Here is a 27,847-nt window from a genome sequence, read left to right as displayed (position 1 = left end):
GAAAAAAAGCATGTTGAAATGTATTAGAATCAGAACCTGTACAAAAAAAAAAAAAATTAAAATATAACCTGAAACTGTTCAAGTTCAGAAAGGCTACTAGTCAAGTCCTTTTCTCTTGCCAGGAGAATGCCATCATCAGAGGGCTCTGGGTCACCAGCCAGGGAGGGTGGGAAGAAAGAAACAGAAGCAGCAACAAATCCTTCACCAGAGGGACCACGACACACCATCCCCACCACAGATGCAGCCGGGAGGAATTAAAGACCTCGGGAGAGCGAATGTTGGCAGACAGCCTCTGTGGGCAGCCGGGGCCTTCACACCAAAGGCCAGTCTGAGTAGTCAAAAGGCAGCAGGGAGCGAAGCCAGCAGAGAACACCAAGCCAGAAGAGACTTCTGCCACCCAGCAGACCCATGGCAACCCAGCACTGGTGCTCAGATACCAGGGGTAAAGACAGCCCAGTGCTCCCAGCTAATGAGAGATTGGAGCTGGGCATTAAGAGGCTGAAAACCCGCAGGTTTAGTAAACACAGCCCAGCGTCGGCATCCCTCCATGGCCTGATTGGAGCTGCCAACAAGGAGTAAGGCAGGAGAGGGAAAAAGAAGCATTTTGATACCTGGCTACTAGAGAGCGCCCACACCTCTGTGGGTACTGTGTACAAGGGGCTGGAGAAGGAAGGCGCCCCCCTCACTCAGAGAGCACCCATCCCTGTGGGCCGGTTAAAGCTGCTTCTGGCTTATGAACAGCCTGACAAAATGACACGAAGCAAAAGGAAAACTGGGAGACAAGCCCTTAGACAGGAACGAGAACCTCCTGGAGGGAAGCTGGGCAGTGTCGGCCCTGTTGGGATGGCATCCGTGGAGCCCCTGAGTCTGAAGGGAGCAACTGGGGACAGGGGCGGTGGGCTGGTGGGGAGGGACTTAACGGTTCTTCTGGAACAGTACCAACGAGGGGGGAGGCGCTGGTGAGGGCACGGGCAGGTCTGGAACTCACGGAAGGTGGAGAGGGGAGGAAGAAGGCCCTCGGTGTCCCCTCCCCACCTGACCCAGGCCTGGTGAGTGCCAGCTGCCCCAGCCTGCCCTAGTGGCGGCTGGAGACCAGACCTTTCACTTTGGACATCTTCTTAGTGGGCTGCCTCTGCTCGGCGTGAGGGGGACACTCTCGTTCGGCCAACTGCTGTTCCATCTCCTGAGCCGAGGAGGACGCGGTAGCTTTGAGGGTCTTCTTAATGTTGGTAACCTGGAGGGAGACAGAGAATTGGCGTGCTCAGCCCGTACGTGCCAGAAACTCACAAGTTGCTCCTGCAACAACGGGGGCCACTCAGCGAAGAAACCAGAGCCCTCTGCAAGAAGACCTGAGATTATCTTCAGAAACCCACGCGAGGGGAAACCCTCAAGCAGGGGCTACTCAGAGAAGATTATGTGGAAGTGAGTGGAGCAGAAAAGCGGAACTAATGACGCTTTCTTGGTTGAAAATGGGAAACAAGCCAAGTGGTAGTGGACCATTTGGCAAAAAGGTACAACAGAGCAGGTGAGAGAAAGCACTGACTAAAATGGCCACAGAAAAAGAAAGGGGGACACGAGATGCTATACTCAGCTGACCGCTTTCAGGTATGAAACCGCAGACTACTTTCACAAGAACTTTGGAATACAATTGCATGAGCCTTTATTTCGGCTTCCCTGGTGGCTCTGATGGTAAAGAATCAGCCTGCAATGCAGGAGACCTGGGTTCAATTCCTGGGTTGGGAAGATCCCCTGGAGAAGGGAATGGCAACCCACTCCAGTATTCTTGCCTGGAGAATTCCATGGACACAGGAGCCTGGTGCGCTGCATTCCGTGGGGTCCAAAGAACACGACTGAGCAACTAATATTTTCTTCCTTGAATAAGCAACTAGAAGGTAAACTTCAGCCAACTAAGTGACCAATGGCAAAAAAGGTAGTCAAAGAAAAATGAAATCACAGTACTGTTTTCAGCAGACCTTTCTTAACGGATATTTAAGCACCTCCTCCTGAACATATCCTATACAGTAACATGGGTGTACTGTTCTATGAATGTTCTGCTAAGTCGCTTCAGTCGTGTCCAACTCTGTGCGACCCCGTAGACGGCAGCCCACCAGGCTCCCCGGTCCCTGGGATTCCCCAGGCAAGAACACTGGAGTGGGTTGCCATTTCCTTCTCCAATGAATGTTCTACCATTTCTTAATTAGTTCCTAGCTTGCTTTCCACTTATGTATGGTGCTTCAATGAACAGCCTTGGCATACTTTTGTGAACACCTGTGGAGCTTTCCAGATCAAAGGGTTTACACATTTTACTTTAGTAACTACTGCTATACTGCCTTCTGAAACATGACTGTACCAACTTGTCCTACAAACTATGAGCTCCTATGCCCATATTATACACATTTCCCAACGCCAGTTCTAAAGGATCATTCATACCTTTGACCTTCAGCTAGCTGAGAATAATAATAAAGGGAAGAAAAACAGAAGAGGAAATATCAACTTTTTCCCCCAATCATTAGAAGGAAGAAAGAGGAGAAAGCTGGTGCAGAGAAAGGTGTATGCCTGTTAGTAAGAGTAAGCAGCTTCCCCTGTTTGGTGGCTTCTGTGTTCTCTAGGAAGAAGCCCTGGTTTCTTATAGAACAAGAAGGGAGCTATTACTGTCAACACTTCTCAACAGGCAGAGTATCAGGAGCTTGAGTAAGAGACAGTCCAAATGCAGAAAGGAAAGCAACATAAAAATTAGGTTCCTGGAGGAGAGCTGTCATCTGTGGAATGGGCCTAGACTAGACTGCAGGTCATTTTGTTTTTTGTTGTTCTAAGATGTAGGAACAGCCACGCCTCAACACTGCTGTCCCCTCAGTCATCTCAATGGCATTTCTAAGAGGAGCATCAACAGAGGACTGTGGACGGGGACAGTGGACACAGAGGGCCACCGAATCCAAGGCTGGGTGCATCCGGTGTCAGCCAGGCCCAGACATGCCATCTCAGGACCCCGGGCATCCCACGTTCCCGGGCTCACTGCTGCTCTGTTATCTCCTGTTCAGGAGAGGTGAGGTAGTGAGCAAAGAATGTGAAGCAAGTGGACAGCCTGCCACTCTTTCTCTTACTTCAAGGCGTATTTGATGGCCGTGGAGGAGAGATTAAGAAATGTGACTTCTCAGTTATCACTGCTTTATAAAACAACACTCCAAGTGCCTATTTACCTCTTCAGTTTCTTATAGAAACTTATCTCCCAATAAGCTGATATTCTGGGTGCTCAGTGACACTGGCATGCCACATGAAGAAATGAGACCTACCTCAAGGACAAATCTGGCTTGTTCTCCATTTCTGACATGCCACTCAAGACCTTGTACCATCCTTCCCTTCGCAACACATGCCCCCCATTCGAGCCACACCAAGTCCCCAGCCACACACACAGGAGCAGTCATTTCCCTCTACCTGGCTACCTGTCCTGCACACCCTGTCATTCCAGCCTGGGCAAGCCTCCTCCTTCACTAGCCCCCTCCAACCCCACCTCTTCCACAAACCCACCCTGACCACTCGCCCACGCTGACCTGTCTCCCCTCAATTACACTGCCTGGCAGCGCCGCTCACTGTCAGATGGCGGCCTCCTACATGCTATGTCTCCTCTGTTTCAGGGGTTCACATCTAGCTTCCTACAGTGAGACTACACGCTGACAAAGCTGAGCCCTCCACAGTCGGGTAAACAAACCTAGGTGAAAAGAGGGCTTCCTGAAGAAATGAGGCCCTTTATCCTCACAAGGCCTCAGCTGGATGGGGTGGGGGTGGGAGTGGGTCATAACATGGCTCACAGTGGGTCGTTATGCATATACCATGCTCAATCAGTTTGACTGTTGGCATTTAAAACACACGGAACTTACAAAGGAGACTGCTGAGCCAGTTACAGACTCTCAGAGTTGAAGGGAGAGTCAACCAGCTTTCTGTAATAACTCCCCAGGTCTAACCATAGACACCTCCTTTTAGAACCCAAGACTGGCCACTCAGGCAGGTCCGTCAATTAAGCCTGTCTCAGCTCCATGGAACAATCCTGAGAAGTCTAACTCTGCCTTCACAGAGCCACTCTTGAAACAATGATTGCTATCCCACAGGCTGGACCTCTTTGGCCTCAATGCCGTGCTGCCTTCTAATTTTCTTCCTTGAGCAGTCTGGCTTGCAGGCCAGAACCATCCCATTACCCCAGATGACCTAGAGTTTGTCAGGTCCCTCAGATTATGAGCGCCGGATTCTCACATGGGACTGCATGTGCTGACACAATCACAGCCTAGCTCTACTAGAGACTTTAGATACTCAGGTGAAAGGGGAATCGAGACAGCTCAGGGCAGGAAGACACCTTTGAGCTGTGGGGCCGAGCAAAGGCAGACAACATGAGTAGAGCGCATAGTGGGGAAAGGGCCACACAGAAAAAGGAGACCAGGGAGACGGCAAGAAGCCTCTCAGGAGGCACGGGAAGTACACGCTAACAGCCAATGCGCTCTAGGTCTGTCACTAACTCAGCTTCTGGAGGATTTTCCATATTGAAAGAAAAGAGTGTACTTTGTCCAGTTATGCTGTATTACCTACCTGACTGGAAAATGGCTTATCTTGTAAATGCAGCAAGAGCTATATATTGACGTTCCACAGAACATCAGACTTATAAGCACATTCAAATATGAAGAAGAATACATTCCAAAATCAAATATAAGTGATGAGGTACTTTGTGGAGGTGACCAATACCTCCCTCCAGAGCATTTGCTCGGGGATGACAAACAGTTCGTGACATCACTGCTTTATCTCCTGCAGGTATGCTAGCATTGTGACTAATTAGTTTGTGTTATTTCTGTGAAAGACTAAAATGAGAGAATATTCTTAGGCAGTTTGCATGGGGCTGACTTCACTAAGAGGGAAAGCTCTTAAAGCTAATAGCCACCAGAAGTTTGCTGTTATAAGATTTGAGGGAAAAAAAAACATGGAAGTTTTCCCCTCTGAGAACACCAATCTAACTTAAAAATAAATAAAGATCAACTTAGTTGAGAAGATGACTAAAAAAGTTAAGAGTAACAGAAGCATAAATACAAGCAGAATAGAACAAAATTACAACTTGGTGGTAGATCTGTTTTCAAGTCAACAAATACTTAGTGAGCTACATGTAGCAGCCAGGTCATGCATTTAGAAAAACTGACAAGGCTCTGGGCTTTGACCACGCTCCTACTCTTCTCAGAGGTTTCTGCTCTAGATTTCCTAGAAGAGTATCAAATTAGTGAAAAGTGAAAGTGTTAGTTGCTCAGTCATGTCCAACTCTTTGCGACCCCATGGACTGTGGCCCGCCAGGCTCCTCTGTCCATGGGATATTTCCCAGGCAAGAATCCTGGAGAGGGCTTCCATGCCCTTTTCCACGGTATCCTCTCGGCCCAGGGATCAAATCCAGGTCTCCTGCATTACAAGCAGATTCTTCACTGTCTGAGCCACCAGGAAAGACCAAATTAGAAGGCTGCCTTAATTGGTAGTGGAGGTGACCTTGGTTATTGTTGTCGATGTTCAATTGCTAAGTTGTGTCCAATTCTTTGTGACCCCATGGACTACAGCACGCCAGGCTTCCCTGTCCTCTGCTGCTGCTGCTGCTAAGTCGCTTCAGTCGTGTCTGACTCTGTGCGACCCCATAGACGGCAGCCCACCAGGCTCCGCTGTCCCTGGGATTCTCCAGGCAAGAACACTGGAGTGGGTTGCCTTTTCCTTCTCCAATGCGTGAAAGGTGAAAGGGAAGTCGCTCAGTTGTGTCCAACTCTTAGCGACCCCATGGACTGCAGCCCACCAGGCTCCTCCGTCCATGGGATTTTCCAGGCAAGAGTCCTCTGCTGCTACTGTTAAGTCACTTCAGTCGTGTCCGACTCTGTGCGACCCCATAGACGGCAGCCCACCAGGCTCCACTGTCCCTGGGATTCTCCAGGCAAGAATCCAGGCAAGTGGGTTGCCATTTCCTTCTCCAAAAAGTCCTCTAGTTGGCTCAAATTTCTTTCTCTTGCACTTAAGCAAGCCCTTACTGCCACCTGGTGGCAGCATCAGGCCCTACCAGCTGGAGCAGCTGTGTTTTCCAGTAGCGGACTGCTGACAGCCAAGTCCACACGTGCTGGCTCTCTCGTTTAATAACCGTACTTTAAGGAGTCCACACTGTTGTCTAAGTACTGGTCGGGCTTCCACATTAGGCAATCAGTGTCTTCTTTCATGAGATGCCATTTATTATGGAAATAAACTGGAGCCATTCAAAGTTCTACAACTAGTATCATTCATTTTGGCAAACCACCACAATCAAGCCCACCACCTGACACACAATTAGCAGCAGTCCAATCACCCTGGTTCGATTCTTGAGTTGGGAAGATCTGCTGGAGAAGGGATAGGCTACCCACTCCAGTATTCTTGGGCTTCCCTTGTGGCTCAGCTGGTAAAGAATCGCCTGCAAGGAGGGAGGGGGGTTCAGGATGGGGAACACGTGTATACCTGTGGCGGATTCATATTGATGTATGGCAAAACCAATACAATATTGTAAAGTAATTAACCTCCAATTAAAATAAATAAATTTATATTAAAAAAAAAAACAAAGAAAGAATCACCTGCAATGCAGGAGACCTGGATTCAATCCCTGGGTTGGGAAGATCCCCTGGAGAAGGGAAAGGCTATCCACTCCAGAATTCTGGCCTGGAGAATTCCATGGCCTGTATCACAGGGTCACAAAGAGTCGGACACGATTCAGTGACTTTCACTTCACTGCACTCCAACCACACTGGGGCAGCCGGCAGCTATCAGGCTCCTCCTGGGCGACCAACCAGGTTAAAGAGCGTTTCAGGTGATCCCAGGTCAAGTGAGCATTTTGCCTCTAAATCTCCTATTTCCGGGGTCTGATTTACAGGGAACAGTCAGTGAAGAGGAGAGAGACTAGCCTTTCCTACTTCGCTCAGACATCAATCCCAGGTCAAAGAAGAAACTACAATCTTCAACAGGGGATCACAGAGCTCACTAGAGGAGCAGAAGGCTTACTTTCCTAATTGTTTCTGTCTTTGACTAATGCTAAATTGAATATAGATCACACTTCTCCTGCAAGAAGTAGGGTTAAAAATTTACAACAGGTGGAACATTCCCAAAGTAGGTGTGCCTGTGTAGTATACATGGGTGTTTGTGCACATAAATTCTCTCTGGTTTGTGAAAAGCAGACTTCAGCAGTTCACTGAAACAGGGTGTGCCTGAAATATACAACAATCATGTGAGGCAGGGGGCAAAGAGCTGATCTTACAAAGATCAGGTTTTAATTTAAATAAGACACAGGTTTTATTTTTAAGAAATACATACAACAGAGTAGGGGAAATCTTCAAATTTCACAAATCCCCCTTTGAAAGGCATGACCACCTATTTCTTATGTTCCTTACCTCTAACTCTGGGTTCCAGTCTGCCATACTCTAGGACACCTGACTTTTAAAATTCATTAAATATCATTAATGCCTCAAGCTCCATCATACCAGAACAGAACTTTCAGTGCTAAAATTCTGATCTTCAGGGCTCCAAACAAATTGGGAGATGACTCACACGGGTGTCCAGGCTACAGTCTCACAAATGCCCATTCACTCCAGGGCTGGAGCCTGCATCTCCCCAGAGGCTAAAAGTGTCCTGAATAACCAGGTGTCTAATACCACAATCACAAATTTTACCTTCACTTGTGTTTCATTCATCGAATCTTTTCCCTTTCTTCCTTGTTCAGGATAAAACATATGATGCATTTTCAAAGGTTATGACAAACACGCACAGATTAGAGAAGAATAAAACGAACATAGTGTACCCACCACACAGCCGAGGAGCAGAGCAGCATTAGGCCTGGATGCCAGGTGCCTCAGCCCAGCCTCACCCCGCCATCTACCCAGCCTAGTAACCATCAACCTTCCATCCACCCTGAAGGCCATCCCCAAACTCGTTTCTTGTGCTCTGCAGCTGCAAAGTGTGTGTGAGCTGAGCAATTACAACATGCTGGTCTCCAAGCCCACTCACCCTCTGGCGACCGGGAATCAGAAAGGAGACGGAGAGCACCAAGCCCAGGGATGGGTCACACTGTCCTCTACCTGAGCACCTTGCCCAGGGCCCGCTCGTGAGCGCTTCATCTACGCCAAGATTCACGAGAAAAGGAACAGGGATACCTGGGAGTGGGGACAGACACCCCCTGCCTTACCTCGGCCTCTACTTGCTGCTGAGTTCGGCTGTGGTTCTCCTTGTACTGGTTGGCTCTCAGAACTTGCTGCTCGATGCCCAGCAGGACAGCCTCACAGCCATCACACCTACACAGGAGAGAACCAGCCCTGAGCTGCAGAGAAGCCTGGGAGTCCACCAGTCTCCCAAATCTCCCTCCCCAACTCCATAGACGCTTGCTGGAACATTCCGTCTGCAGGGGCTCTTGCCCCTTCAATCCTGCCACAGGACACGTTGTTACTAAATACATAAGACAAGGCATATGGAAACAAACACAGAGGATATGGAGCAGTTTCCTAAGAGTTTATTTTTGACCATGGCATGCAGAATGCAAGATCTTAGTTCCCCAACCAGGGATCAAACCCTCGCCCCCAGCAGTGGGAGCACGGAGTCTTAACCACAGGACCACCAAGGAAGTCCCTGGGGTGGTTTCTTAGAATACAGCTTCAATTTCCAACCTACGTGTCCCACAGACCATGCAATTAAAGGAATCAGGAGAGACTGCACAGGTGGCAATGATTGATCAGTTTTCTCATCAGAAAAAATTATTTTCTAAAAGCATTCTATTTTGAAGATTGCCCTTTTTCTTAGAAGTGTGTTATTTCCTGGTTGCCACCCACCTCCTCATTATTTCATTTTCCACACTTTTTATTTTGAAAATTTTAAAATGTAAAAAAAAACAGTTGGGAGAAGGAAATGGCAACCCACTCGAGTATTCTTGCCTGGAGAATCCCATAGACAGAGGAGCCTGGCAGGCTACAGTCCATGGGGTCGCAAGAGTCGGAAACGACTTAGTGCACTGTCTCACCCCAGAGATCCTGCCACATATACCACAAAAACCAAACACCCACAGTGACCTTGGCCCCACTGCTCCAATCACTCCCAGGTGGGAATCCAGGCACATGTCCACAGAGGTCACAGACAACACACATATGGTTCTGTTATGTCCCATATATTATCCTTTCATGTCCGAAGGAAGACATTTTCTCTTAGAGATTTTCATTTAGTGTTATCTTTAAAAAATCTTGTGTTAAACTTGCCTCCATCTTTTCCTTGGGTAAGGACAACCCAGAAATGGCCCTTTTGTGTCTGTGATGTTGCCATTCACAACTTTCTTGACAGGCCTAGTACAATCTTGAGAACAGGGCTGCTGTATGCTGAATGTCAGACGGTAGCTCTTAGCTTTGCCTATCTTAGGGAGTTATGCTGTGCATTTTTATTGGTGTACCATGTTTGATTTGTCCCTAGTACCTTTGAAGTTTTTCTGAGAAATGAAATAATGCAACCTAAACTTATTAAAATACATTTTAAGCCTTAAAAAAAAAAACAGTTGAAGCTGTAGTACAGTAAATACCCACCTCCCCTCCATTTCAGAGTCAGCAGTTGTGAACATCCTGCCATACCTGTGGAACCACTCTACGTACCAGCTTTGTTTCAAATCTGATTCCAATGCCTAAAAACAAGGGGTAAGAATTCGTAGACACCCTGGGATGGGAGCTAGGAGAGCCCTGAGTGCAAATATGTTGACGCCAGATGTTGGAGGTGAAAACTGTGTCGGTCATCTCAAAGACAGAAACAGACAGCCAACTTCAGCAGGACTAGATACCGAAAGCTTCTCTTCCAGACCATGTTCGTGTTAGGGGTACATTATAAGTTTCTTTCCCATCTATTCTGACTTAACAGTTTTACAATCTTTTGAAAGCTCCTGTATGTGTCACATGTTGTAAAGGGAAGATGTATGGAGTCACACCTAGGACGGAACCCTGGGTGAAGTGTGGGCAGCAACAGCCTGGGGGTCTGACAGGAGCTGCAGCGAGGGAAGCCTCTAGAAGGTCAAAGCCGGGCTGTACCTCCCTGATATGCACCTCCTGCGGCTAAGCCGGAGAGTCAGTCTGTTTAAAGACAGTTTTCACCCCCACCCCCACCCCTTGCCCAAAGTCTACCTGCCCTGTTTCATGATCTCAAAAATGACATGAGCCCACCTGCAACTGTACTCTTCTCACCTCCAACTATACTCTCATCCTGGCCCTCCTTCACAACTCGGTTTTTAATAACTATAACAAATTCTTATAGAATGTGCAACAGCTTTCACAAGCATCCAATTCCATTAAAATAGTTTATGTGCAAATGTCCCACTCCTTTTTATATACCAGAATACGGTTATCAAATATTCTATACCTGGGTCTATATCCCAATTTAGAATAACCCATTCCTTGTCTTCAATATCCCTCATGGGGTTTTACAACAATGGCACCCCACTCCAGTACTCTTGCCTGGAAAATCCCATGGACGGAGGAGCCTGGTAGGCTGCAATCCATGGCGTCGCTGAGTCGGACACGACTGAGCGACTTCATTTCACTTTTCACTTTCATGCATTGGAGAAGGCAATGGCAACCCACTCCAGTGTTCTTGCCTGGAGAATCCCAGGGACGGGGGAGCCTAGTGGGCTGCCGTCTGTGGGGTCACACAGAGTCGGACACGACTGAAGCAACTTAGCAGCAGTAGCAGCCCAATGTTACTGATGCTGAATATGGTTCTCTTATCCACAAAATCTTACTGACACAAATTCCCCAGCTTGGTTGAAGGCTGAGGGTGAGTCTGTGAAGCAATAGGATCAGTTTCAGGCTTAAAAGACTCCACCTACCAACCCTGGGCATTTCACAGCCTGCTGCTAAATAGCCCCCAGTTGCACAGGACAAGAACAATTTTACAACTATGACATTAGGCAGCCTGAAGTGATTCTTGCTGTCACACAGATATAGTCACAAATGCAGCTCACACCCTGCTTGCTATCCCAAGATCCCAGCACCCAGGCAGCCCCCGCTGATACCTGAAGACCACATTTCCCCAAATAGAAGCCCAAAGGCCAGGCTAGATATCCCCTTCCTAAAGGCGGGCGGCAGGGGGCAGTTGGCTTCCCTGGTGGCTCAGTGGTCAAGAATCCGCCTGCAGTGCAGGAGATGTGGGTTTGAGCCCTGGGTCAGGAAAATCCCCTGGAGAAGGAAATGGCAACCCACTCTAGGATTCTCATCTGGGAAATCCCATGGACAGAGGAGCCTGGCAGGCTACAGCCCTTGGGGTCACGAAAGAGTCAGACACAACCTAGCGACTAAACAACAACAAAGGTGGGGGCGCCCCCTTCTTGGAGCCTCACCATTCATGCAAGGTCTTGACAATATTATTGATATCTTTCTTTCGGATGTCACGGCCAATGCAGAAATCCACTTCCAGCAGCTGGTTTCGCTGGTCCAGCTTGCCCTGGATGATGTCAGTGTAGACTGCCTCAATGATGAGGTCCTCCAGTTCCCGGAGGTTCCGCATCTCCAGGTCCTTCAGCAGCACGGAGTAAGGGATACACTGTGCAGAAGGTATGCATCATACTTACAAAACCACTGGTAAACATTCAAGAAAATTCAAGTTATTACCCAGATAGCCAACGTCTGCCTCAGGGCTTTGGGAAGTGCGGTCCAGTGGTAATTATTAACATTTACAGTGCGGTGAGATCTGGGCTTCCCCAGTGGCTCAGCTGGTAAAGAATGTGCCTGCAATGCAGGAGGTCTGGGTTCCAATCCTGGGTTGGGAAGATCCCCTAAAGAGGGGAAAGGCTACCCACTCCAGTAATTCTGGTCTAGAGAATTCCATGGACTGTAGAGTCCATGGGATCACAAAGAGTTGGACACGACTGAGTGACTTTCACTCATGGCAACAAGAGATGGATAAAAGAGCTGTGAGACCGGTGGGATCCAAACCAGACCCACAGTATCTAGGAATGCATTCTCCTCCATCCTCTGCCTAGTGGACGTTGCTCACCTTTCAGCTGAGAAGAGAGAAATACTCAGTATCTGGCACTGTGCTGCCTTCTGGAAGCTTGCAGAATTTGTGTAACATGCTAGGTCATCAAAAAACTCCAAACAATCTCAGACACCAGAGAGACAAACTGGCTGCTTGCCCAGCAGAGCAAAAATTTTAAAAACTTACAGGCTAACACACCCACCTACAGGTGGCCACTGGGTACTGCCGGCTCAGGGGTCATCCTGAAATTTACATTTGCTTTCTTAGTCTCTTACCCAACAAAGTCAACTCCCCAGTAGTAGTCCTGTAATGGGCTGTACCAAAATTCTGCATGACTCCAAGGAAAATGGATATTTAAATACCCAGTTTTCTGCAACTCCTCTGACACATCACTATTTGCTTGAAAATTAACAGAGCAATCAAATCTGCGAAACAGACAGGAGGAAGATGTATGCAGAGAATATGACAAACCTACCTGAGGGGTGTTCTATGACTAAAGGTCTGAAATCCAGAGTTGGTACATGGGCTTACAATGAGAGGTTGCAAACATGAGGTAAAGAGTCACTACTACTCTTTGCTATACTTGAGAAGTCCATGACCAGGACAAAAGGAAAAAAAAAGTTCAGGTCCTCATTTCCTAACAAATTAGGCCTCCCACCTGTAATGCCCAGCTGAGAATCAGAAATCTGTGATTAGACCAGATAAAATAATATTAATAAGTGAAAACAACAATCCAAGAACAAATATACATCTTTCTGGCTCAATCACAGAAGGAAAATGCAAAAAGCAAACTTTTTCAAAGGCACATCTTCATGAAAACTTAAGACATTTAGGTTAGGATTGAGCAGAGAGCCAAAACCCAACTATAAATTGACTGAACCTGGATCTTCTTTGTTAATGGCTATGAGCAGATGGTTGCATGTCACCTAAACTGAGTGGGGCAAAGACCTCAGAGACACAGTGGTGTGGTATTTTACAGGAGGTTAGGGTCAGAAGTTAGCATATAAGGCAAAAAATTCCAATCAGTATATTCAACCTTGAAAATCCCCAGAGGAAGGCAGCCTATTAAAAAATCGACCTCTCAGTAAGTCCAACACACAGGTTATTCCTCCAGCACAGAACAGTTCACTGCGTATTGAGTAACAGCTGAAGTGGTTAACTTGCCTTCAGATGCCTTGCTGTTTGAAAAATCTGCATCTTAAAACAGCAGTCTCCTTTAAGCACGGCAAATGCTTGAGCACGTGGGGTACCACGGCATGCCAGAGCTGAGACCTGCTGATTCACATCACTCCTGGGCATACTTTTCCTAAATGGAATCGTGAGTAATTATCTACACTATTTTAACTGCTATCTTATTCTCTTTTGTCCTTTGCCAGACAAATTTTATGCATTTATGATGCAACTCTACCGTGTGCAGCTGGGAGTTTCCACACTGATGCCAACGAGACACCTGCCTCGAGGTGAGGAAGAAGACAGGAAAGGGCTGGGGCCATACCTTCATCCTCGACGCCAAGCTCACGATGGTAAGGTGTTTCAGCTTGTTCTGCTGAGCTGTGCTCAGTTCTGGCAGGCTCTCCTTGTTGGCTGCTCAGTCCCACCCACCACAAAAATCAAGACACAAAACAAAATTAGGATTTCTTCACGGAATAAGCACACAAACTCCCCACATCAAACCTACTACTGAATCACTGTCATGCCTCTGCACTTACTCATGAGGCAAATGTTCCATAAGCGCCTCCTGTCTTCACTCAAAGACCATGTGCTTCCAAAGAAGAAAAAAACTGAATCTCTACACCTAAGAAGCTGGGTCTCCTAAGAAGCCAGGCATGACTGCACAAAATGATATGAAAATTATCTTAATGAAATACTATTTTCAATGTCTTCCCAGCGTACCTGTTATGTACAATGCACTATCTTAAGTGATTCAAGGGGAATAAGATGGGCCTTATCAGGGCTGCTGCACTCCACAACTCCAGAAGCACCAACCACCACCCACAGTTGGGCAATTCAATGGCCTTGGACTTGTCCTCAGTTGTCATCTGACATTTCAACAGCTACAAATGCAGGAGAACTACCAGAAGAAAGGTACAAGTTACCAGAAAACGACAAGAGGGTGAGAAGAAGAAAGGGAAAAAGAGAGCGCACAAGTCAGTGCAATCACACTGGGGAGATAGGAGAGAAAAAGAAAAAAAGGTGGAGCTTTGGATGACTGTGGAAGGACGGGCACAATGTGAGCAATGGCAATAATGAAAACAACTGCGATGGCAGCAACCAAGGGAACAGACGGCAAGTTGTACTTAGTGCAAGTGCACACACAGATCCACACGTACACACACACAACCAGGGAGTCCTCACAACCACCCCACAAATCAGATTCCAAATGTCTTCGGTTCCTTACTCATAATTCTAGATTCCAACTGGTGAATCCAAACTGCCTTTTTTTCCCCTTGAGCACCCTGCTGAAATTCACGTGATGGCAATTCCTGACCTAAACTGAGTTAGGCTTTTTAATCCCATTTGTTGTGAACAGTCATTTGTTTTGCTGCAAAACTTGAATGCATTTGACTACTGGTTTTGCCCACATCTCTCAAGGGTGTTACATAAAAAAGTATATGCATCATACAACTTTTTAAAATCATATAACCTTTTTAGAATCCCTAAAATTCTAAATGATGAAACATCCAGCCCAAGAAGTGCAAATAAAGGATTGTGGACCTTTTTATTACTCCCCTCTGACAGATGAGGGGACTGAGGTACTGAAGATCACTTATTTTGCCAAAGGACACACAACTGGTGGAAGTGGAGACAGAGTATAAAAGCCAAGAATCCTGGTTCCAGAGTCTGTAAAATGCTGCTCTCTAGTGAGGACAGAAACAAAGGATTCACTCACTGGAACAAAGTGAAGGTCAGAAAAAACTAGCAAGTGGCAAACTGTCCAGTGTGATGGCAGCAAAGAGTTAAGTAGAAGTGACCAGGGAGAAAGAAAGTGAGAGAAAAAGCAGTCAGGGATACCACAGTGAAGACCTTGAGTCATACCACTGAAATAAACTGCCAGGTCTATGTCATACCACTAAAATAAACTAGGAAAGCCAGACAAAAACGCCTTGAGTGGAATATGAGTTAGTGTATGGACATGCATGTACCTCATTCCTGACAGTTACAATGACAATGCTGTACAATAATTTACAATGACTCAAATGATCTAGAAAAGAGAACTAGGTAAGTAGATTATGGAGTATTAGATTATAGAATATTAAAAATGACTATAAAGACGTATAGTAAAGTAATACTCAAAATTCTCCAAGCCAGGCTTCAGCAATATGTGAACCGTGAACTTCCTGATGTTCAAGCTGGTTTTAGAAAAGGCAGAGGAACCAGAGATCAAATTGCCAACATCCACTGGATCATGGAAAAAGCAAGAGAGTTCCATAAAAACATCTATTTCTGCTGTGTGGATCACAATAAACTGTGGAAAATTCTTAAAGAGATGGGAATACCAGACCACCTGACCTGCCTCTTGAGAAATCTGTATGCAGGTCAGGAATTAACAGTTAGAATTGGACATGGAACAATCAGGAAGCAACAGTTAGAAATGGACATGGAACAACAGACTGGTTCCAAATAGGAAAAGGAGTTCGTCAAGGCTGTATATTGTCACCCTGTTTATTTAACTTATATGCAGAGTACATCATGAGAAACGCTGGACTGGAAGAAACACAAGCTGGAATCAAGATTGCCGGGAGAAATATCAATAACCTCAGATATGCAGATGACACCATCCTTATGGCAGAAAGTGAAGAGGAACTCAAAAGCCTCTTGATGAAAGTGAAAGTGGAGACTTAAAAAGTTGGCTTAAAGCTCAACATTCAGAAAACGAAGATCATGGCATCCAGTCCCACCACTTCATGGGAAAAAGATGGGGAAACAGTGGAAACAGTGTCAGACTTTATTTTTCTGGGCTTCAAAATCACTACAGGTGGTGACTGCAGCCATGAAATTAAAAGACACTTACTCCTTGGGAGGAAAGTTATGACCAACCTAGATAGCATATTGAAAAGCAGAGACATTACTTTGCCAACAAAGGACCATCTAGTCAAGGCTATGGTTTTTCCTGTGGTCATGTATGGATGTGAGAGTTGGACTGTGAAGAAGGCTGAGCCCCGAAGAATTGATGCTTTGGAATTGTGGTGTTGGAGAAGAATCTTGAGAGTCCCTTGGACTGCAAGGAGATCCAACCAGTCCATTCTGAAGATCAGCCCTGGGATTTCTTTGGAAGGAATGATGCTAAAGCTGGAACTCCAGTACTTTGACCACCTCATGTGAAGAGTTGACTCATTGGAAAAGACTCTGATGCTGGGAGGGATTGGGGGCAGGAGGAGAAGGGGACGACAGAGGATGAGATGGCTGGATGGCATCACTGACTCGACGGACGTGAGTCTGAGTGCACTCCGGGAGTTGGTGATGGACAGGGAAGCCTGGCGTGCTGCGATTCATGGGGTCGCAAAGAGTCGGACACGACTGAGCGACTGATCTGATCTGATAAAGGCGTAAAACATGGATAAACGCCTATGAAATAAGTGAATAAAGCCAGATATAAAATTGTACACGTAATCTAATTACACCTACAGAAATCATAAGCACAAGGGAGAAAAAGTCCAGGACCATAAAATGAACAGTGGTTATGGGTGGTACAACTACAAGTGACTTTTTTCCCTATTTTCCAAACCTTCTTCAATATGGTGATGGTATTTAGATAATATTTAACACTTAAAGACTTTCCAAATGGTATTCTGACATTTCACAACACTCCAAGTGCTCTACCAATACCAGTCCTCAAGAACCTCATCTGAAAAAAAACAAGGGCTGTATTTATGTATGAGCATAAACACAGCCCCCTTTAACCCACTGGGAAATAAAAGGAGGGAACCAAGGTCATCATGGGATGTCACCTACAGAGCACAGTGAGATGAGAAACAGCCAGGTAAGTGCCCACCCCATTATACCCCAGACCTCAGTGAGCCTCGGGAAGACAACACATCCAGGCAGAGTAACATAGTGGAGAGAAGACTGGAGGATGTTACCAACTCACCTATGTAATCGGGGTATGTTCCATAGGCAAACAGATTCAGCAACTGCAAGTAAGCAGCGTTGGCTCCTTCTGCAAGCTGAGGAGGGAAAAAAGAAAACCGTTCACAGAGTGAGCTGTCTACCCATCACTGTAGCATTTGAGCAGAGGGCAGGTGATCACAGGCCTCAGTTCTGTACTGTGTTATTGCTTGGTCCCTGAGATCCCTCCCAACTCTGATTCTTTGGGAAAAAATAAATAAGGTTATTAAGGGCCCATATTTAAATTCTCTCTCTCAGGAATACACACTTTACACTCTACCCAGCTTGCCCAAGGAACTACTTTTGTCACATAGATGCGCACACATGCACACAAAGCAATAAGCACTGGGAGCAAGTGGAATTTTCTCAGCGTTCCCCACCATTGAAACAAGGACTGGAGCATCTTTGTCAACACCCCAGCTTGATGGATACAGGGTAAGTCACCCTTAATCCAAACTGAAAAAAGTACAGGGGTGGCTCCAAGTTTCAAGGCCTACAAGTGGACTATGAATGCCAGAGATTAGCAAAGCCTAAGATTCGACAGCACAGCCCAGCTGGGACAGGAAACCAGGCTATCCGCCAGCCCCAAACAAAACTGTTCATTAAAATTACCTGCTCCTCGCTAATTGGAGAAGGCAATGGCACCCCACTCCAGTACTCTTGCCTGGAAAATCCCATGGATGGAGGAGGCTGGTAGGCTGCAATCCATGGGGTCGCTAAGAGTCGGATACGACTGAGAGACTTCACTTTCACTTTTCACTTTCATGTATTAGAGAAGGAAATGGCAACCCACTCCAGTGTTCTTGCCTGGAGAATCCCAGGGACGGGGGAGCCTGGTGGGCTGCCGTCTATGGGGTCGCACAGAGTTGGACACGACTGAAGCGTCCAGCAGCAGCAGCTCCTCGCTAATACTAACTGCGGAAGAAAAAGGAAAGAGGTCCTGCTCTGCTCTGCTCTGCTGCCAGTCACCATAACTGTGTGCTTTCCCTACTCGCAAATATGACCTGTTACTCTCCCAATTTACCAAACTCAGGAAAGTCTAAACAGGAACCAATTGGCATTCTGTGGACACCGATAATAATACCACTCAACTTTAAAAGGTTCCGAAAACTACATCTATAATTTCTGACCACTGGAAGGCAACTAGCTTATTCCCAGCTCATAAATGGAAAGAACATCAACTGTGGGAAGATAAAGGTGTTCTGCTGAGCATGCCAATGAGAACTCTGACATCCTAATACCCTGGCCTACTTTCTCAGATTATCAAGAATCTCCTGAGGTCCTGAATCAGAAGTGGATGAGACCATCAAATCTAGCCCCTACTTTTCAGATAGACAATTTCAAAACCAGCCATAAAAGACTATTTTCTCTAGGACAGACACTCCAAAATTTCTCCCACTGGCCCAAATCAGTAACATCTTTCTGACTTTAATTTTCATCCATCTCCTCTTACCCAAACTTCCATAAAAAACAACTACTTGTTTATATTCATTCAGGCTTTTCACAAACCTGGCCATCTCTTCTTTTGAAAGATGATGACCTATCAAACCACAAAAAGACATGGTGGAAATTTAAATGCAATATTACTAAGTGAAAGAAGCCAATCTGAAAAGGCTACATATGTATGTTTCCAACTATATGACATTCTGAGAAAAGTAAAAACATCAGTGGTTGTCAGGGATTACAGGGGAGGAAGAGAATCTTGTGGGCAGTGAAACGCTCTCCCTGATACTGTAATGGTAGATACATGTCATCAAACACTTCTCTAAATCCACGGCTTTCCAGGTAGTGCCATGGTAAAGAATCCACCTGCCAATGGAGGGGACACAAGAGACATGGGTTCAATCCCTAGGTCAGGAAGATCCCCTGGAGGAGGGCATGACAACCCACTCCAGTATTCTTGCCTGGGAAATCCCATGGACAGAGAAGCCTGATGGGCTATAGTCCATGGGGTCTCAAAGAGTCAGACATGCCTGAGCACACACACACACACACACACACACACACACACACACACACACACACAACCCATGGACTGCACAACACCAAGTGTGAACCCTAACAGAAACTCTGGTCTCTGGGTGATGATCATGCATCAGTGACATTCCACACTGGTGGGGGACATTGGTAACGGGGCAGGCCATGCATGCATGAGAGCAAGGGATATGTTAGAACTCTCTGCACCTCCCTCTCAATTTTGCTGTAAATCTAAAACTGATCTAAAACAATTAAGTCTTTAAAAAAAAAAAAGAACTTAAATTTTCTTAAATTTTCCTCACAGGATTCCTTTTCTATCTCTGGTAATTAAATTTTTACTGAAAGTCTATGGTGTGTCAGGGTACATAAGAAGCTCTAAGAAAACAACAGTGGGCAGAACAGACCTTACCCTCACAGAGCTTACAGTCCAGCAAGCCAGTCTGATGTTAAATAAAAATTTACAATTAAAAAAAAAGTGGGTCTTTCTGTTTTCAACTGTTGCAGGGACAGGAACTGATGCCACACCCATACATCTGCACGGGATGATCCAGCGGAACTGCTCGAGCTTCTTAATCAAGAGGAATGAGCACATGTACAACCCAAGTCCAGTAACCTGAAGACCCAACTCCTTTTGCTACAACGGGCTGACTAACAGCAGGGCTATAAGCATGAAGCCAGCAGCCAACGGCAAAGGCATGTGTCCTACTGTCATGAACTGAAGAACTGGCCAGCAAAAGTCAGTCACCCCACTTATGTGGACCACCATCGACAAGAAAGCCCGGGCAACTCTAAGTAGCATCATGCACCTGATCCTCAAGAACAAGGACCACCCAGACCTGTACATGGCAGCCTTCAGCAGAGCAGGAGTGACACTGGGCAACCAGGAAAGAGCTCTGACAGTGTAGAGGAAGCCAGCCTTCCACTCCAAGAGCTCCGGGTGTAATAAAGTATGTAATACAATAAAGTATGTAATAAAGATGTCACCAGACTTTTAAATCAATCAACATAAAAGCATTAATCAATAAATATGAAAATATCCTAGGTGGAAAACAGAGGTGGAAAAGTATGGGATCCTTTACAGCTCTGTTCCACCTGGTTATTCACATTTTTAAGATACAACAACCAAAGGTGATACCCAAGGTTTTAATAACCTACCAAACAAACAAGCAAACAAAGCAAAAAGGACTACTTCCCAGCTTTTCATGTCATATTGTTTTTACACATCTTTAGCACTCAACTGCCTTTTTCACAGAAATAAAATATTCTTTATCCATGCCCATCTCATGCTCAATAACAAATACTTCCTGCTACGTATGTGCCTGACCAATCTTCAATGTCCATATTTACACCGGAGGCTTTTTGTCCCTAAGAATGACTGGAACTACCAGTAACATCATTCATGCTGATACTATACTTTTCTAATTTATCAGGTTCAACTGGATTTTTCCCCTATCTTTCAAATTACTACCACTTCTCTGGTGACTCAGACAGTAAAGAATCTGTCTGCAGTGCAGGAGACCCGGGTTCGATCCCTGGGTCAGGAAGACAGGAAGATCCCTTGGCAAAGGGAATGGCAACCCACTCTAGTATTCTTGCCTGGAGAATTCCATGGACAGAGGAGCCTAGCAGGCTACAGTCCACAGGGTCACAAAAAGTCAGATACGACTGAGCAACTAACACTACTACTAATCTCAATTTACTCCAAATTCAGATGAAAATACTGACCAGAAGGAGCCCAGAATTTCATCCCCACTCACTTCCCCTGCCTTACCAATTTCCATCCCTTGCTCAAAAATAGCACCTCACAGGTCCACAATGCTTCAGCACCAATAATCCCTGGAAGCCTGGAGAATCTCAGGAAGGTTTAAAACAAAGAAGATATTGTCTGAAAACTGCCCTTACCTCCTGCACGTTGGCCAGCTCCAGCAGTTCTCCGAAGACATATACTCCAGGAGCCTCCAAAACTTGGCTTATGAGAGCAGTGAGAGCTGAACCACTGGTACCTTTGGCTAGTAAGATAAACTGTTCCAGGAGGTTACTTGAGGGCTTCTGTTCACCTGCCATTCTCTGGCCTTGAGATCTGTCCAAAAGAAAAGCGTTTCAGTCATTTTTCCTCCTCCTTTGCAAAATCTATGCTTATTTCATGCTGGATCAGACATCAGAATAGTCTTGCAGTATTCAAAAAGAAAAAACAGGTCCTGAGTCCAGATCTCACTTTGTGACATGGTAGGGTCTAACCTGGAGTTACAGGGATTTGGTCCTTATTCTGAGGTTTGAAACATTTAATAAAAGCCACTTTATTCCATCTGACCCTTCCCCAAAGGCAGCACCTTCGAAGCCCTTAAACCTAACCAAGACCTGAAGAAACACACAGGAGTATCTCAGTAGCTGTCTTATATTCACCTCATTTTTAGACTCTGGTTAAGAAGCAGAGAATCTTGTCAAAACACAGAGGCATCAGTTGTAAGCAAAAGCAATCAGTTATAGCTTCCATTGTATCATTAGAATCCCACCTACAACCAGATACAGATAAGGAAAAATAAAAGGCAGACAAGAAAGACGATGCATTTAATCAACAAAATCACTGACTGAATAGAAAAGGGGAGAGGAGGATCATCTTGAAAGATAAAGAGCAACATATTCAAACTAAGAAAATACACACACACATGCTCTTTAAGTCCATGTGGAAAATCCCTTTATTTGGCCTCCTACCGGTATGTGACATTTCACAAAATACGACTTCAGAATTTGTAGAAAACCTCCAGAAAACAATAAAAAGATTTGAGGAAACAATGAAGATACAGTATAGCCATCCTGAAGACATTAGGACAGGAGGGTTCCTCGATTGTAAAATCTACTGACTACAAGCTGAGTGTATGTGAACATACACACATTGTATATCTACTCTACAGGAATCCTACATAAGAAAAGATCACTTCTCTAAGAATGATATATCCTGGGCAGTGTGACAAAATGAAGGAGTAGTAGAGGGAAGAAGAGAACAAACCGAAAAAGGATAGCTTGGTGCAAGAGAAACTAAGTTTTCCTTTGCAGGCAGGCACCAAGAGCTGCAGTCCTTTCACAGTATTACAGGAACAAGTATGTCGTTTCACCAGGGTTACTTAAGAAGGTCTTGTTGGAAACAGAAAAAAATGAAGTGCTAAATAAAAGGAATAAAGGTTGCTAAGGGAAGGGGAAACTGGAGGGAGAAGAGGAGAGGGTATGAGGGAGATGTCGGGGGAAGGTGATGTGTTCGGAGAGGAAAAAACAAAAACCTCCCTTCCAAGTGGAGATGTGTGAGGACACTAAATGATAGGGCATGGAGAAGGGGTAAAAACATGGACACAACTTCGGTCCCTCAAAAAAAATCTCGGCCTGAAAAGCAAACCCCGTGGGGGCAAAGAGATAATAAGGAGGTGCTGATAACCGCTTTCCTCTGGAGTGGGAGGGCCCAAGGAGGCGGCTAGGAACTCAGGGGAGAATTCCCGTCCTGCGGGGGGCGCTATTTTCATGGACCGCAGAGGGGCAAAGTCGCAGCCTTTGCGGGTGGGGAAGCGAGAGCAAGCACGGTGCGGACGCTGAGGGTCGCGGGCTGGGGTGGGCTTTAGGGCGGGCGGCGTGTACCGCGCAGGGCCGCGGGTGCAGGGTGAGGAGCGGAGGGGCGCGCTCCGGGGCGGGGGCGGGGCGGTGTAGCCGCGGGCTTTTCCCACGGCTGGCGCTAGGCCTGACCGCCCAGCTGCGACTGGCGCGCCGGGCCCCACCCTCTCGCCGGCCCCTACCTGTCCTCGGCCGCCTCTCTGTCCTCTCGGTCGCTGGCTTGGCCTCCCGGCGCCTGCCTGTAGGTTGTCAAGCGTCCATGATCGGCCCGGCGTCCGACGCTTTTCTGCCTCCGCCGACCCGTTGCCCTTGCGGCTCCCCCGGAAGCCTCCCGCCGCTACACTCGAGTTCCGCCCACACTCGGTTCCTCTGTCGCGTTCGCAGCCTCGGAGCTCCAGTGAGGCCTCCACCAGAGAAAGGGGGTCCGAGCCGGCTGGGGTGGGGGTCCTGAGGAGAGGAATGCAGCCTAGACAGGACTGGGGGCCCAAACCATTGCCATCAGCAGCTTTGAGCCCTAAATCCATTCTCCCTGCAGAACTGTGGCTACCCATGGGGTACAGAGCATCTTTGCGCCGAATGCTGTACACCGTCTGGTTGAATTCTTAAAACAACTCCAGGCCTGTAACATTATTCCCATTTTTTCAGATCCAAAGGCCAGTGTGTCGAAGTCTGCTTTGAAACCCAGGCTCTCTGAAGCCAAAGACCATGTTCTTCATCTCTATTCAGAAAATGTTTAAAAATAAGTAAAAGATGGGTTGAACCAACCATGATTCTGTGACCAAAATGATATTTGTGGTGTTGCATCTGGTATTTACCAACGCCCCTGGAAGATAGCTAGGAATGCCACGCAACTGAACACCTAAGGTGGCTCCTTTAACGTGTGCACCAGACTAAGGTCTTGAAAATGAGAAGGGGAAAACAAAACAAAACCCTATTTACCTTTCGTGAATTCAAGTGCAGAAATCAGACAGCGGCAAAGGTGTGGAGCACCAACACATTCATTTTGAAAATTTCTTTAGTGCCTATTATGTTCTAGAAGGTTCTATGAAGATAAAGTTCTTGCCCTCAAAAAGCTTCAATTTGTTAAGTGCTATGAGAGAGAGAGATGACACCACTTTGGAAGCACAGAAGAGAATGCACTGGGGAAGAGAAAGTGGGCATCTTATGGGCAAGAGCTGAGAAGAAAAAAGGTCTGCACTATGTAGCGTATACTGATGCAAAAAAGAAACCCAGAGTGACTGGAGCCCAGGGTGAGAGATGGGGGCTGCAGAGCCAGCATCAGGTCATCTTGTGTTCTTGGAAACCACATGCAAGGCACTATACCCATAAAAACCTAAATACAGCAAAGTTCCTACCTGGGAGAGTTCATGGTTCTGGGGGAGACAGGCCTGTCTGGCCAGGACAGATGGTGCCACAGGTATCCCAGAAGTACAGCCAAGGCTCTCCTGACTGTGCCCTGGGGAGAGGTGATTCAAGGCAGCCTTCTAGAGGAAATGAGGCTTGAGTTGAGCCTGGAAGAATGAGCAAGCAAATCAGAAAGAGGACAAGCCATGTAAAAGAGTTTTTCTTTTATCTTAGAGGCACTGGGGAGCTACTAAAGGTTTTTAAGCTGTGGAGAGGTCTGAATAATTGCCATTTTGGACACTAGCTGCTATAGGAATGGACTGGATATGGAGAAAACTAGAGGCTGGGAAACCCTTGAGGTGACTGATGGATTCCGGTTAAGAGATTGTGAGATCTTGAACAAAGGTGGCAGCAGTTGGGCTTGAAATAGAAAGGTCCTTGTTGGAGACGTTTAGACCATAGAATCTATCCTGGCAACCAGTTGAATGCAGGGATAGAGATGGAAGATATCACCCAGGATTCTGGCTGGGGAGGCCAGAGCTGTCTGGAGGTGGTGGTAAGTGAACAGGGCTGAGGAGGAAAAGGGACAAATTTGGTGTTGGAAAGAGGACTAATAAGTCTTGTTTAAGTTCATAAATATTCTGGCTGTGCCTCTGCTTCCTCCAGAATAATGTTCATATTTGAAGGCTCAGGATGCCTCCCCCACCCCACCCAGCTTTGTCTCACTGCCCTCCCGTCATCAGAGCTCAAACTCCATGCCGTCCCAACACAACAGGACTCAGATCTTGCCTCTGACACCAGGGCCTAGGCTCAGACTTGCTCTCTCTTCCTTTGTGCAGTGCTCTTCCCTCATATTTGTCTGCTAAAATTCCACCAACTATGTAGGCAAAGAGTTAAACAATTAAAAAAGTACTAATCATGAAAAGGGAACACTGAACTATGACCCTTCATTAAAATTAAGAATTGCCCTTTCTCAAAAGACACCAGTACAAGACTAAAGGGACAGGACACAGACTTGGAAAAGATATTTGTAAAGTGTGTATCAGACAAGGAACTCTGTATCTAGACCATATAAAGAACTATAAATCAACAAGAAGATAATCAGCCCAATTAAAAAAGTGGACAAAAGACTTGAACAAACACTTCACAAAAGAGGATAGCAAACAGTCAACAAGCATATGACAAGGATTCAACACCAAAGACAATGTAAACAAAAACATAATGGGATACCACTTTTAGTCAAAATGGCTAGGATTTTTAAAAACTGACACCACTCTCTATTGCCAAGGATAAGAGTCAGCCAGAACTCTCTTATGTTGCTGTTTAAGGTGAAAATTGGTACAAATATTTTGGAAAACTGGCAATATCTACTATTGCTGATCACACACCCTCCAGACAAGCCAGAAACTTCTCTCCTAGAAATAAGTGCACGAGTCCACAAAAAGAACCGTTTAAGAATGTTCACTGCAGCTCTGTTAATAAAAGCCAAAAATTGGTAAACGAAAACCTAAATGTCCATGAACAGTAGAGAAGATAAACAGTGCTACATACCTACAATGGAATACTACTTAGCAATTAAAAAGTAAAAATAAAAAACTTAGCTACTGCCACATACAGCATAGATGAATCTCACAAAAATACTGAACAAGAAAAGCCAGACTTATACTGTACATAGTGTATGATTACATAGGAATTCAAGGGACTTCCCTGGTAGTCCAGTGGTTAAGAATCCACCCTCCAATGCAGAAGACATAAGTTCAGTCCTTGGTCTGGGAACTAAGATCCCACAAGCCGTGGAGAAATAGGGCCCGTGCACCACAACTACTGAGCCTGCCAGCCCTAGAGCCCATGCTCTGCAACAAGAGAAACCACCACGATAAGAAGCCAGGGCTCTGCAACCAGCCAGTAGCCCCCACTCGCCTAAACTAGAGAAAGCCAGTGTGCAGCAACACAGAACCAGATCAGCCAAAAATAAAGAAATAATACATAAATAAATTAAATTCAAGGACAGGCAAAACTGTTCTATGGTAATAGAAGTCAGAAGAGTGATTATCAGGACGGAAGGATGACTGGGAAGGGGCAAAGGGGTGCTGCAAACATTTTCTATCTGGATTTAGGGGTTCATGACACAAGTGTATACGTAGGCAAAAATTGTGCCCTTGCTGTATGTGTTATATTTCATTAACAAAAACAATTTACAGATAAAGATTTTAACGTAGACCCCTGCCACCTCCTCCATCAAGTTTTGCCAACTGAATGTATCTTTCCATGGGGGCCTCTGTAGCATTCTAATGTCCTTTCTTTTGTACCATGCCTACCATTTCATCTTGAATTCCAGTGGAATCTCTTTATTTCCCTAACTACATGGTTATCTTCCTGGTGGTAGTGACCATGTCTTTCACCTTCTACCAACAAAGTCTGGCAAGTAACAGAAACTGAAAAAGGTGTTTGTTGAATTACATGGAAGGAAAAATCAGGTGGGTGCCCAGAGGGGCAAAAGAAGTAAAGGAAGAGGAAGGAAGGCCTAGAAAAAGAGTATAAGATCGCTAAAGAAACTTTAGCTTAAACTACAGTATTTATCTAGTTTCTGAAATCATATTAAAGCTTTACTGTCTGAGCTACCAGGGAAGCCCTTGAACACAGAACAAATCAAAACACCAAGTCTTACCTAGACTGAGGATAAACAAACACTGCACTCCTTCACTTGTAGGAAAGTCACCAAATAAATGTTCACCTAATATCCACTGAAGAAAAACGCACAACCTAAAACTTGCAAGTTATGTTTTATACAGGGACCTTACTGAGGACTATAGCCCAGGAGACAGCCTCATATAGCCCTGAGGAACTGCTCCAAATATGTAAGGGAGGAGCCAGGATATATAGCAGTTTTTGCTGAAAGAGAGCTTGTAGTTGAACATCAAAAGATTACTGCCAATTAACAAGAAACAGAGAACTCAAATGGATGATTTCTGTGGTTTTCTATGCATGGGAAGATGCAACTGTCTGGGCTCATTGACATCATTCCTTAGATATGTATCTTAATTATCTAGGGCAAGTTCCTATTTTTCTCCATCCTGAATCCTCCTCTGGGCCCATCTTCAGCGGTGGCTTCAGTGGCTGACGGCTTGACAGTGGGCAACGTTTGTTGTTGTTTACTGAAATGTCAGGCAACATTTTTTTGTCCACAGTATCCTCTGGGTGTTTCAACCTTGATAGGAAAACTTCACCAAGGAGAGGAAGATCGCATAGCCATGTTGCTAAAAATAATCACTACCCTAGTGTACTGCAAAAAGCCCAGACTGCAGGAGTCTTAGAGCTGAATTCTAACTCTGCCCCAACTTTCTGTGACCCCGACAATCTCTCTGCCTCTCTGGGCCTCAGTTTCTTCATACGTAAAATAATAGAGGTTGGATTAGCAAATCCTCTGAATTCTGACTGTATTGATAGTCTGAGTACACAACCTTTACATCTCTTGGTCCACCGCAGGAGCACACCAGAAATCCCTGCGAAATACCTAACCGGCTCCCCAGGCCAACAAACAAGTACGACTTGAAGGAGTCATTCTATTACATTCTCTTTCATGATTTAATCAGTGTTTGTGTTTGTTGTTTCAGCCTTACCATGATGTGCAGGAGATTTCTGGGTTCCATGTAAATAGAAGTTACCTGTCTGTGGGCTGTCATCTTTTGAGGCTGAAGAGGATCTTCCCGCCTGGTTTCAACCCCTGGGATTCAGAAACCACCAAGCCTACAAGCAGATTTATGGATTTGCGCACACTTTGCGGCACACTGGAATCGAAGTTAGAGGAACTGAG

General features: G+C 45.8%; 1 protein-coding gene across 1 annotated transcript; it reads right to left on the bottom strand.

The window, feature by feature from the left end:
• On the bottom strand, positions 1 to 27,847 carry COPS7B (COP9 signalosome subunit 7B). Its single transcript, XM_019978575.2, has 9 exons — positions 27,699 to 27,847; positions 24,045 to 24,200; positions 22,872 to 23,136; positions 20,995 to 21,172; positions 17,099 to 17,174; positions 13,505 to 13,593; positions 11,372 to 11,574; positions 8,201 to 8,306; positions 1 to 1,234 (listed from the first exon to the last, which is right to left on the bottom strand). The coding sequence occupies exons 4-9, from the start codon at positions 21,154 to 21,156 to the stop codon at positions 1,076 to 1,078; spliced, it is 795 nt and encodes a 264-aa protein (XP_019834134.1). The 5' UTR covers positions 21,157 to 21,172; positions 22,872 to 23,136; positions 24,045 to 24,200; positions 27,699 to 27,847; the 3' UTR covers positions 1 to 1,075.

This window comes from Bos indicus, chromosome 2 (assembly GCF_029378745.1).
Source record: "Bos indicus isolate NIAB-ARS_2022 breed Sahiwal x Tharparkar chromosome 2, NIAB-ARS_B.indTharparkar_mat_pri_1.0, whole genome shotgun sequence".
Taxonomy (NCBI): Eukaryota; Metazoa; Chordata; class Mammalia; order Artiodactyla; family Bovidae; genus Bos; species Bos indicus.
The sequence above is the reverse complement of the archived record's forward strand: the minus strand, read 5'-3'. Positions and strand labels throughout refer to the sequence as shown.